At 31.5% G+C, this 13863-nt stretch overlaps 1 protein-coding gene across 2 annotated transcripts in view; it reads left to right on the top strand.

Moving 5' to 3' along the window:
• Window positions 1–13863, top strand: part of LOC127720671 (uncharacterized) — a 241483-nt gene that overhangs the window by 123415 nt on the left and 104205 nt on the right. The window contains exon 4 of one of the 2 annotated variants that reach the window (XM_052227388.1): window positions 566–1751. The exons of the other annotated variant lie outside the window; for it this stretch is intronic. Coding sequence (XP_052083348.1) covers window positions 566–1002 — 437 coding nt within the window. The 3' untranslated portion in view covers window positions 1003–1751. Of the gene's footprint in view, window positions 1–565; window positions 1752–13863 lie in introns of those variants that run through there. 2 annotated transcript variants of the gene reach the window in all.

The following is a 13863-nucleotide window of genomic DNA, read 5'->3' as shown; positions in this document are numbered from 1 at the left end:
GTTGTTCTTGAAGGCCAAAGCTTACCATTCATTATGAATACTGATCAGACACAACCATGTTTTACACAATTATATCTTGTTACTCATCATCAGAATCGGAAACTAGATTTTAAGGCTTCCGGGGGACTTTTAAATGCGGTAGAATTGAATCACCTGCAATATGTGTTTTCAAATAAAAAATATAAACAATTGTGTATGTCATATTACAATTTCGTTAATATGCCAACAAAAGTTCATGGTCCGTGCATATCAACTGAAAACGATGAATATGATGTTGCATGGTGTCTTAAATGCGACAAATGGATATGTCAAGCAAAGCCATGGGTAAGAAGACCTCGTACAGCATGGCCTTCACCTGAACTTATTGCCAAAATAATATCATGTGGTGTGTTATTTGTTCCAGTTGGATGCAAAGGGTCTATAAATGAAAACATTGAATGGCGAATTTCATTTTCTGTAGCGGAAAAAATTTTAATATTTTCTTTCAGCCATACACAATTATTATGTTATGCTATGTTAAAAATCTTGCTGAAGGAACTAGTAGAAAAACATAAGGATTTGAAAGGTTTACTGTGTTCATATTTCATAAAAACACTGATGTTTTGGATATCAGAAGAAACAGATCCCTATGTATGGAGACCAGATAATATCATACCATGTTTTATGGCATGTCTTAAAAGACTGCTCTACTGTGTAAGATACTCGATAGTGTCACATTATTTTATTCCAGACGATAACTTGTTCTTATTAAGGTTTAATACTAATAACAAAGAAAAAATTATCACAATATTAACGAATTTTTATGAACAAGGAATTAATTGTTTTGCATCCTCTGAGACATTACAAGATTATCAAAACCAGTCTAACGAATCCACCGAATCCTTAGTCAGCAGAAACAGCAGATTATTACAACAAATTGTGCCAAAATTTCATACTACTCGTATAATGTTAAGAGCTGATCGAGTTTTTAGACTGTTGTATAATTTTCTACATAGTTCCTGAACTGGTACATCTCGAGTTTTATTCGCTTTACAAATATCAGAAGCATGTATGCTTGTTCCAGAAGAAATACAATACTCAAATAGCTCAGGAAACAAACATCATTACTTCAGGTACAAACAAGATCTTAGTCATTTAGCTATCGGTTTACATTCGGATGCAGTATCAGGATGGCTGAAATTAGCTTCTTTCTTCTATGTTCATAAAAATTACACAGCCTCATTAACTGTGACAGCATACACATTGCCGAAATTCACAGACGAGAAAATTTATACTAGATTTTTCGGAAGTGAAAAGACATTTAATCATAATCAAAAACACGTGCTGAATCTTATGAAAAAAGAAAAACTTCATACAATAATAAAAGCATTAAAAATTCATCTTTTCATCTTTAAAAAGAATTCTTCAATAATTCCAAAAGAACTACAACCAGATGTTGCAAGAATCCCCAATGTTTTTCATCCGTTATATTTTGCACATTTTCTTAACTTCCTATGTTACTACCATCTACATGACATTCCATCATGTAGACTGTCATTGCAACGACTTGAACAGGATCAAAGGATACGTTCAGAAGCTGATACTATAGTTTTTTATCATATATCCCTGAATGAACTTATTCTCTGTGGAATAGGTTATCAGTTATTAGGACAGACAGACATTGCAAGGCGTGCTTTCCAAGCAGCTGCTATAAATGATGAGTTTAATCGAACAAGTGCAGCATCAAGGCTCTCCAGTATGACCAGTTAAAATCAGACCTTTCATTTACATGTAGATGTTGATTTAATTTAATTTAATTTTATTAAATTTATTTGAAATTTTTTAACAAACCTAGTTGTAATGTTTAATGATAATACATATTGAAATTAATTGAATTAACTAAATTTAGACGTCATTAACTAGCACTTGCCAAGTGTTTGAGGTTGCCTATTAGGATGTCAGAATGACTGTATAAAAATATTTCTAAAATATTATTTTTTTAATTTTTAAAAACTGCATATCGTTTTTTTTGTAAAAACCTAAAAATATTGCAACAAAACAGCTTTGGAAGAGATGTGACAAAGAAACTCGTAAAAAGAAAAATGACTAGATACAATAATTTTACGTAAAATAAATTGTAATGCTATAAACGTTGATAAACAAATTATGGCAAATAATTTTTATTTTTCTTAGTAAGTCTCTCCTTGGTGGAATTAGGAAATTTGCTTGAACATCGACAAAGGACTATTGCCTCGAATATAACATTCCGGACGTGATATGATCCTTTTGACATGTTACTTTCTCATGCTGTGTTCTCAGTTAAGAAAAACCCAACTTAGAAATTAATAAGATCATACGACTATATTTAATTTATTTTTTTCACATGAAATTTAGTGGACTAGCATAAACGGCAACCTCCCTAATCCATTTAAAAAAAAATTCACCAAAGGAGTAAGTTCTGTAACAGTCATTTTAAGCCCCGAATATTGAGCCCATTGTTTCAAGTTAAATAATGTTTGAATTGGTTGAATAGACACGTAAGAAAGTGAAATAGAACTATTTTTTACAACTTTTCTGATGAAGCGTTAAAATTTACAACCAAATTTGATGACATTTTACAAAGTCGACTCAATTTCAACAAAATGTTTGCATCGGAAACAAACAGCGCAGACTTAGACAGACTTATCAAGTCAGATACGTTAAATGTTTAAAGATTTGTTTTGTCGAATCATGCACTCTATTTTTATTGTTAAAAAAAAACCAATGGAAATGTTATTTGTTTTCATTGAGTTTTCGTGGTAACAAAAAATTGAGCTATTTGTGAAAAGAACGCCTGTACGTAAATATTTAACAAATATACATAGTTTCTATCTGGTCATTATTTTTAGCTTAGATTCATTGTGCTATTGGTAATGAAATCTTAATTTGAATTTCAGCTACAGATAAGTGCCATTCTAGGGCCTTAACGAACTTACTCTTTCGTTTTGGGGTTGCTGCCTTAGTGAAATTAATTCTACATTCCTTTTTTGTCGCTAATCCTAACGTCAATCATATGGTTTCATTGTCAACTTATTATTACAAAAATGACTTGAACATCTAGGTTATACAGTTTTTTTTATGAATTGCATATACATAGGAGAACATAAATATATAATAAATGTAAACAGATATGTGATTTCAATAAAATTATATTTTATAATAAAATGTTTAGTTGTTGTAAGCATGGTTCGTATACATAACATATATTTTGTAATATGAATTTGTATATTAATATATTTCCAATGTTTTACATGTGTAGAAGTAAAACAAAACCAAATATCATAGAAAGCTTCTTCATTATCAAAAAAAAAAAGTGCAGATTTTAAAAGATATCCTTATAACTAACCATATGAATACTGCTTTTTTCAATACTGCACCAATTAGACAAAATATCAAAAACAATGATTCAAGTAGAGTTAAATTCAAAACGGAACAACATTAAGTAGGAATTTTTTTTATCCAAGTTATTCTTATGTAACATAGTACTATATATAATGACGTAAGTTTGAGTCTATCAATATGTCTAGAGGATATAAGTAGTTTGAATCGATTAATAGACAATATATCTTGTATTGCTGATCCTAATGAACTTTAGAAATTCTTGATAACTGTTCTTGAATTCAAAACAAACAGGCCTCAAATTTGATAAAATTGTCTTTTGTAGAGTAATTTAAGTTTTTATAATATTTTGAGTTTAATCTAGACTATAACTTTGAGAAGAATAACAACAATACAAGCGGTGTTTCTTTTATTTTGTGTTTTTTGCTGTGCATGTACTGATTCTGTGTCATGGATTGATACTTTTATGCGCTACTTATGAACGCCATAAGCATGATTAATAAGGTAAGATATCCTGAGACTATGATCGATGACTTTTCCACAAATAAAGTATATTACCAAATCGATTGGAAAATGTACAAACATGCAACAAAGAAACACTTTCGAGGATCATTTAAAGATTTAACATTGTTATTCATGATTTCAATACATATGTATTCCCCTTTGGTATCTTTCACCTCTCTTATATATCAAATCAAATCAAATCTTAATAAGGTCTGGTCAACCAGTTAACGGTTTTGGTACTCGAGTATCGGTCCTAAACCGGTTTACCGTTGACACCGCTAATATTTGAGTACTGTTGAATTTACAACGTTTGAAATATATGTATTATCAATGATTGTTGGCGTCTACTGAGAAAGAGAAGACGACAGAAGAATTTATCTGGTAAATAATACTTTTTATTGTTTAGTTTCAAAACTGATCTTTATAATAGGCGAAATCAGTGACATACTTGAGGGTGTGGATATGGTTTGCGAGTATGAAGACCGCCACAGACCGTTATTACTTATAATATTAGTAACTTACTATGGAAGTTAAATGATTCCAACAACATTTTTCACAAGCTGGACAAAAAAATGTCTCTCTGCTACAGCTTTTTTTCACTAAGATCCTACTTTATGGGCAATTTGTACATTTTTCATTTGATCGGACTTGCTTTTTTTAGATCATGACAGGACATCAAACCAGAAATTATTAGGCAATGACGTCAGGTATCAAAGCAGCAACATAACATGTTCATGTCCATCCGCGTCAATTTATCAGTGAAGTCCACGCGACTTCTTACATACGACCGAACAATTATCACAAAGTTTTGTACGTGTAGACATAGTTTTACTAACTATTTCATTTTTTATTTCAAATCCTCAATAATAAAAAAAAAAAAAAAAAAAGCAAAATAAAAGACTATTGGCATTTAATATTTTGATACTGACTTCATCAGATCTATAGATCTATTTGCAACTCACCCTAAAGGGCTTGTTTGTTATTCTGGCCTATAAAATCAGTTTTGAAAACAAAAAATGCCATATCTATGTATATGTTAGTTGTTTAGTACTGGTATACTATTTCAAAGTAAACAGTTGCGCATCAGTACATATCATGTGTAATATACATCCTAACCTAAAAATATCAAAACTGAACCAAAAATATTTTTGTAGAGTGTGCACTACATTCGAATATCTGATTCTTTTTAAAGACAAGATTTTAAGTTATTAAGAGCAATGTGAATTTCAGTACAAAATATCTTATAGGATACTATTTTATTTTACGAAAACCTGCAAAGTCACGAAATGGTAATTGAACACCTAAACTATTTCCTTTTACATTTTGCTCTTTTAACAATAAATTCCATACTCATCGTCTATTAGTTTCATATGTTCCATTACTTTAAAATTGTCCCTATCGACAGAAAGGCACTTCGTACGCTAGTCACTATTTAAATCAGTCATTAAATTAGAAAAAAGACCTTGCATCAAGTCTACAATTACTCCAGAATATAGGTCGGAAGTTCAATAAAAAAAAAACAACAAAAAAACAAAAATCAAATAAAAATGAACTTCAATGTAAAAGAAACACTAACATCTTGATAATTTAAAGTTAAATTTTTGGTGATGTTTTGTAATTCAAATATGTCCTTGCATGCCTCTTTAGTAGAGAGAGGGAGAAAAGCAATTTCAATGCATATGGCCTATGACGCTGACATGGACATAAGTTGGCCACGTTCGAACTCGATCAACTAAGTCAGTCTCCTAAAGTTCAAAAGTATTTTCAATGTTTCTCATACTAGAGTAGCCTACTATAGGCCTTAAAAACAGTAGACTTAATCTTTTAGATTTTTTTTGAAAATATCCCCGTTCAAAAACTATATGGTAACACAATTAGAACATATAAGGTAGAACACAGATATACTAGCTGCTTACCCTTAACCTGATGGACTGGATGAACAAGATAAAGCAATTGAATAATATATGAGTTTGCACATCACAGTTAAACTTTTGGATAAGCTGAAAAAGTTGCATACATTAAGAAGTGAGCGATACCTCATATGAAAATATATTTTTTTCCTCGTTAACAAATTCCAAGCATATCCTTCTCTTAATTAATTTATTGATAAATTGATATACTGTTGGTATTCAATCATTGGGTGTAAAACTTTAAAGATAAACATTAATTAATAAATTTATAGTGTGGAACAACATTATAATGTCTCTTTTGTTTTTCTCTATAAATCATTTTTGGAATTGCACATTATACTGTTGATGACGTTGATTAAATGAAATAATTTTTGCAATACAACAAACTGTATTATAGTTTTGGACAGCACAATGTCTTTTCAGTGGGTTTAATACTTTGAGTTTGCTTTTAGAAAATATATGCATTTTTTAATATAATTGTAACATATTGTTAATATTTGCTTTGTTAATTTTAAGAAAAAAAATGTCCTTTGCTGAATTGTATCGTATGTTCTTATATGTAGCTATTGCTACTCTATTTTTCATGTGCCTTTCGAAAGTCAGATACCTCGTCAGTGGTTGACTTAGGTCATTATCTATTATGGAAGAACTATTCCTAATGTCAGCATTTAATATCGCAGAACAAATTTTCTAACATAAAACAATTAAATGCAAGGCAAAAGTCTTTCAAGTGGATAAATAATTTGTTCATAGCAATGCTATTCACATATATTAGTAGTTTGGATGAGACGATGTTGAATTAGTGACAATGCTGGGTGTTTTGCTCAAAGAAGGACCAGGTGAGCAACACAAATTACGACTGGCTAATGTTGTAATGATTCTGCCCTGAACTGACATCATAACATTACGTGAGACAGATAATAAAAGTGAAGGCCTTGCTTAAGTTGGAGATTTATGTTAACACAAGTTGACCTCTTTCCAACTTCATTGAACAGTTCAGTCTCCTAAAATTCAAAAGTATTTTCGAGTCATTCCTATATTGAAAAATATTCTTAAGAACAGCGGACTGTCTTTTGAAAATATTTAAAGGCAACAGTAGTATACCGTTGTTCGAAATTCATCAATAGATTGAGAAAAAAACAAATCCGGGTTACAAACTAAAACTGAGGGAAACACATCAAATATAAGAGGAGAACTACGACATAACAGAAACACAACATTAAAATGTAACACACACAGAAACGAACTATAATAAAACAATGGCCATTTTCCTGACTTGGTACAGGACATTTTATAAGAAAAAAATGGTGGGTTGAACCGTTCACATAATATGAATTCTAACCAAAAATACGTACTTTCGTAAGTGATGGGCTCAATGAATGATCAACACTGTTGTTATCATAAATCAAAGATAAAAATCTTGAAAACCATACGAATGAACGCAGCACAATTTCACCTGTAGGATAAGCTGCAAAATTTATACACATCAAAAGGACAGCGTCATGCTTGATAAGTTATATCTTTCCCTCAATAAAATATTCCAAGCCTGTCTTTCTATTTGGCTGAATTAATTTATTGATAAAGATTACATTTATACCGTTGCTGTTCATTCACAGAGTCTTTGAATTTTTTGGGATAATCATCAATTCGCTAAACTAGATTGTAAAGCAAAATTGTTCTAAATTGTATGGTAGGGCACAGTGAACTGTTTATGAGATTGCTGAATGAAATGTTCTTTGGAGTAATGCATCCGATATTAGAGTTTAGGACAACATCAGGTCTTTTCAGCAGGTAAATATATTTGAGCTTGCTCTCAGTAAATATGATTACTTACCAAACGATGGAAATTTCACCAATGATCTTTCGTTATTTTCATGTCAAACATGACATTACCCATAGTCATTTATATTTTGAAACGGCAAATTCCAAAGGCTGGATGACTACATCACATGTTGTTATAAATGTAACATCCAAATGATAATTGTTGTCAATTTAAAATTAAATGGTAAAGATTGATTGATACTAGTTTAGCTTGACAATATCAGCCTTTACTCTTTATGACGTTGTTGAATGAAATTATTTTTGTAATACTGCAACCTATATTAGACTTTTGGACCACGCGATGTCCTTTCAGTAGGGTAAAAACTTTCAGCTTGCTTTCAGAAAATATGAGTACTTTTTAATATAAGTAAGGCCTCACCAATTTGATTGCTAGTTCTTTGGATTGTCCCGCTCCATTTTTGGAGAAATTAACTTTTCAAAAAAAAAAAAAAAAACTTACCGCTTCAGCAAATTTGTGGTCCGCATGCCGCTAGAAAATAAGTGAAGGATAAAAACGTTAAAACAATAATATTTTATTTTCTACTTACCTGATTTTAATTCTTTTCTATAGATATATAGATATATATATAATGGAAATTCACTCAGACAAAGCTTACTTGAAGAAAATAATCAAAATGAACTAAACCACAGTGAGACATGAAAGTTTGGTATAGTACAGGCGCCAATAAATCAAATTATATGCATAAGACCAGCTGTCGCTACTCGTTTTCCTATGAAGTAACCCAGATATAACATGTACACATTTGATGTGTTTCCCTCAGTTTTAGTTTGTAACCCGGATTTGTTTTTTTCTCAATCGATTTATGAATTTCGAACAGCGGTATACTACTGTTGCCTTTATGCCTTTTTTTAAATTGCACAATTTAAAAAAAAAATTATACCGCTCGCTTCACTTGTAGAGCACCTGCCTAAAAAAAACTCATTTTCAAAAGAAAAAAAATAAATCGCTCGCTCGCTTTCCTCACATTTTTTGAAGCTTTTGTCCGCAGAACTAGACATCAAATTGGTGTGGCCTAATATGTTGTTAATTTGTTGCTTATTATAAAGAAAAAAGTGGTATTTTCATTTATTGTTTCAAAGTCACTATATAAATCACCTTTTTTTTTTTAAATTGAATCAAAGGAAAATCTTAGAGGATAAGAAGTGACATGAAAAGACATGATAGAAACATAACACAAAAACCAGAAAAGGAATAAAATTAAATGATTAACTACAATGAGAAAGAAAGAATTAAAGGAAAGAAGTTATAACTACTTAAAATGATTGGTTTGACAAAGTTAGATTATTTTTACGTTACCAATTTGCGAGATATATTTATGCTGCTTTTTCCTACATCTTGCATACCTCTTTGGTGGGCAAATCAACTATCAGAGCCTGTTATGAGGCCTGTGCTCACCATGATCTCTGTCAAGAATGGCCACTATCATATAATACTTTTAATATTTTATTGTAAAAGCATTCATGGGTCTTAAAGCATTCATGGGTGGGGATGTTATAGCATTTATGTGTGTTATAGCATGTATGTGTGTCATAGCATTTATGGGTGTTATATCATTTATGGTTGTTGTATCATTCATGGGTGTAATAGCATGTATGGGTGTTATAGCATTTGTGGGTATAGTATTTATGGGTGTTATAGCATTTTTGGGTGTTAAAGCATTCACGGATGTTATATCATTCATGGGTGTTATATAATTTATGAGTGGTATATCATTCATGGGTGTTATAGCATTCATGGGCGTTATAGTATTCATTTGTACAAGGGTCTCACTTTTTCTTCTTTTAATCTTCAGGTTTCCATGCCATAAAGTTTAATCAAACAAATTCCAAACCTTGAAATAAACCATAGCAAAAGTCATGGGACTTCTGGAGTAAATCCTTTAGGTGAAGACTGTTCCCATGTTGGTAGCATAACCATTGCCAGATAAAGGTATATATTCCTCAATATAAAGAAGAAATGATTTTAGTGGGTGAAATAATTTAATGTTTTCTTTTTATATTTATTCTTGACAGTTTGCACATTAACATGAAAACTGTGAAACATTGTAAATCAGAAAAATGTATTTTAGAAGTTTGGCCAAATCATGATATATGTAGGAACACAAAGGGTCACCAGGATGAATGCAATTTCGTTTTCAACATCTAAAATACATATGCATTAGACAAAAAATGAGTCCTACAATGGCTGTCAGTATTCATTAACATTCACAGTTTCTGTCTGTAAGCTAATACACAAGACGGTAAAACACATATCAAGTGTACTTTTTGCCTAATGAATCCAACCATTTTTTCAACGATTGGAAAGAAAAGCTTATAATCTACCTTGCTGTGATATACTGCCTTCCAAGTAAGATCGCCATTTTCAGTTTCTTAAACTGGACTCATGTGAACAGTTCATATAAGCAAACATCTTAATGGAACAACAAAAGCTGATGAAGAAATTCAAAGTATTATTAGAAGCCGCAATGTATTTGCTTGTGGATTGATTTGACAGAAAATGAGGGAAGTTTGGTATTCATATTTAAATCACCTCAATCTAAAGAAACCTGGTTGTTTCTTAATATAACGCACAAAATGTTTTCCACAATGCTTTAACCGCATGTATCAGTCATAAGATGACAGTCATCTTTTTTCATTGATTAAATACATGTTCATATTTTTTTAAGATATGATGAAGAAAGAGAACTGCTCTTTAATTTATTCATGTCAATAAAAGACTTGCATTTAATTCGTAGAATGACATGCTGAAAACAGCAAGAATGTCCGAAGAGAAAAATGAATCTTTGAATTTTTACAAGTATCTTTGCCAAAAGATTGGATCCGAGAAGGTCATGAGAACTAGGAGGTTAGCTTTCATTATAGGGGACATTGGACGCAATGAACCAACGATAACTAGTGGAAGTAAAGGTGAAAGACTCAATTTAAATGGCAGAGATTAGATATAATGAATATTGATCAAATGTTTAAAGTGTATCAATCGGAAACAGAAGTTAAAGATCACTTTTTTCTGATTCCATTAATTATGAATACTGAAGAGACGCATCCATGTTTTACACAATTGTTGCTCTTCAATCAAAATCTAATGACAATTCCAAATATGTTGCAAACAAATCATCGAAGATATAGTATGCTTTCAAGTGAACTATTTAAACTATGCTATAAGAACTTTGCAGACTTTTATATTCCTGCATTGTTTTCCGGAAAAATCCATGGACCATGTCTATCAGATAAATATGTCTTTCATGATCTTGCACGTTGTTTAAAATGCGACAAATGGTTTTTTCAAGCAAATCCATGGGTTAGCAGACCACGTGCAGCATGGCCTTCACCTGAAATAATTTAAAAAATAGTATCAAGTCGGGTGTTGTTGGTTCCAATTGGCTGCAAAGGATCCATAAATGAACATCTAGAATGGCGAATTTCATTTTCGGTAGCAGAGAAGCATCTTATATTTTCTTTCAGCCATACACAATTATTATGTTATGCTCTGTTAAAAATCTTGGTGAAGGAAATAATAGAAAAACATGAAGATATGAAAGGTTTGTTGTGTTCATATTACTTAAAATCAGTAATGTTTTGGATTTCAGAAGAAACGGAAAAATGGCAACCAGATAACATCATACCCTGCTTCATGGCATGTTTACAAAGACTGATGTAAAATATTCAATATTGTCACATTACTTTATTCCTGACAATAACTTTTTCTTTTCAGGATTCAATATTACTAACAAAGAAAAAATGACTACCATACTTAAGAATGTTTATGAGCAAGGATTTCATTGTTTTGAATCTTCTGAGACCTTACAAGATTATCAAAGCCATTATTACCAAATCACTTAATCCTTGATAAACAGAAACGTCAGATTCTTACAACAATTAATGCCAACATTTTGTACTATACGGAATCTAGCTGAAGTTGGTTGGTAAATTTTCGAGACTGTTATATAAGTTTCTACATAATTCAAGAACTGGTTTATCTAGAGTTTTATTCGCTTTACAGTTATCAGTATCATTCATGAATGTTCCAGAAAATTCAAAATTCCCAAATAGCTCAGGAAACAAACACCGTTACTGCAGGTACAAACATGATCTTAGTCATTTAGTTATCGGTTTACATTCGGATGCAGTGTCAGGATTGCTGAAGTTAGCTTCTTTCTTCTATGTTCATAAAAACTACGTAGCATCATTATATGTGATAACATATTCATTGCAGAAATGCACAGACGAGAAAATATTTACTACATTCTTCACAAATGAAAAAACTTGTAATCCTATTCAAAAACACGTGCTGAATCTTATGAAAAATGAAATCATTTATACAATAATTAAATCAATAACAATAAGTCCTTTTGGATTTAAAGCATGTTCTTCAATAATTCCACAAGAACTACAACCAGATGTTACCTGGATACCTAATCATTTTCATACGTTACCATTTGCACATCTGCTGAGCTTTCTTTGTCACTACCAATTACATGACATTTTATCATGTAGACAGTCATTGCAACGACTTAAACATGTGCAATGGACACTTTCAAACTGTTGTACAATTTTTTTTTAACCTGAATCCCTGAATACAATTATTTTTTGTGGCATAGCTCACCAGTTAATTGGTGAGACATACTACGTAGGCGTGCTTTTCAATTAGCTTCTAAGCTTGATACGAATAATGTAACAAGTGCTGCAGCAAGACTGTACAGTCTCATCTAATAATATCAGACATATCAGTTACATGTAACTTCGTATAGTTTGACTTTCGGGAAACATTCAAACAAAATAAATCATGACTGCAATTTTTCTGTCCTCACAGAAAATATCCAGATTGCTTCATCACTGTATGTAAATCAACAAGCATCTGACGCTTGAACAATGCAAAGGGGATGAAAGTGAACATGATTAGTTTATATTTATCAATCAAAATCTTATCAACTAATTCTTGACAAGATTTGTAATATATAGAGTTCATTTTGTCATTTACCGTTTCAAAATATGTAAAACTATTCCTACAATTGTCTTTTGTAAAACTGCATATCATTTTTGTACAAACCTAAAAACTAGAGGTTGAAAACAGGCTTGTAAATGATGTCACAAAGACGTTTGTAATTCAAGATGTTTCAGGCGCGGAAAATTTACTCGAAACAAGTAAAGTACGTTCAATCTAATTCAATTATGTTTCACAAATTATGGCAACTAACATTTATTTGTCAAATAAATTATTTGATAGTGTAAAATTTAATTCAGATTGTTAATTATTTATAGTTCCTTTGATTAGAATATTCCAGGCAAAACCTTCGAATCTGCTTTCAACATATCTTCATGTCAATTCTGCATTAAATAAAGGCAATAGTAGTATACCGGTGTACAAAAGTCATAATTCGATTGAGAGAAAACAAATCCGGGTTAAAAACTAAAACCGAGAGAAACACATCAACTGTAAGAAGAAAACAAAGGAACAACAGGAACACTGAAGTGCAACAAAAACAAACGCCAACATACATAGAAACGAACTATTTGATTACAACTGCCATATTCCTGACTTGGTACAGGACATTTTAAGAAAAAATGGCGGGTTGAACCTGGTTTTATGGCTAGCCAAACCTCCCGCTTATATGACAATGTTAAAAAATATCGCTAAAATGACAGCACTACGTGACAGAAATACAACACAAACACACGTAAGGACACTCATCACAGAGAAACGCACAAACAACTGATATAAAAGTCGACAAAACATGCAAACAGCAGAACAACAACGAACATCTTCCATTAATGACAGACACCGCAGGACATCACAAACAATGACGCACTTACGTAACGAAGATGCAATCTCGAACTTTATACAATTATTTTCACAATACCAGTCCAAACAATTTTCATGACAATGATGGTATTGAATGGCAATTTTATAATTATTTGGACTACAAACGATAAGACATAACACATTATCCAACCGAAACCATAACAGAAACATCAAAAATCAATACATGAATGTTGGATGTACAAAATACCGAGACACGTCGTATAGCAATGCAAATTCACACTCGGTATAACAGTCATATTCGGGTTAGGTCACGTTCGGTACTTAGCAGACGTAGATGTTATTTACCTATTTTATATTAGCCATACTTGTCAGACTTTTTAAACTAGCACGTCTCCAAGATATTTGTTTTATGTCAACAGATGCAAACATAAGAAGTAATCGAGTATTCAGCACACCATTGCGGACACATTTTCGCCGTTATCTATGATT

This window comes from Mytilus californianus, unplaced genomic scaffold, assembly GCF_021869535.1.
Source record: "Mytilus californianus isolate M0D057914Y unplaced genomic scaffold, xbMytCali1.0.p SCAF_11, whole genome shotgun sequence".
In the NCBI taxonomy this organism is placed as follows: domain Eukaryota; kingdom Metazoa; phylum Mollusca; class Bivalvia; order Mytilida; family Mytilidae; genus Mytilus; species Mytilus californianus.
Note: the sequence above shows the minus strand (reverse complement) of the source record. Positions and strands in the feature narration are given on the sequence as shown.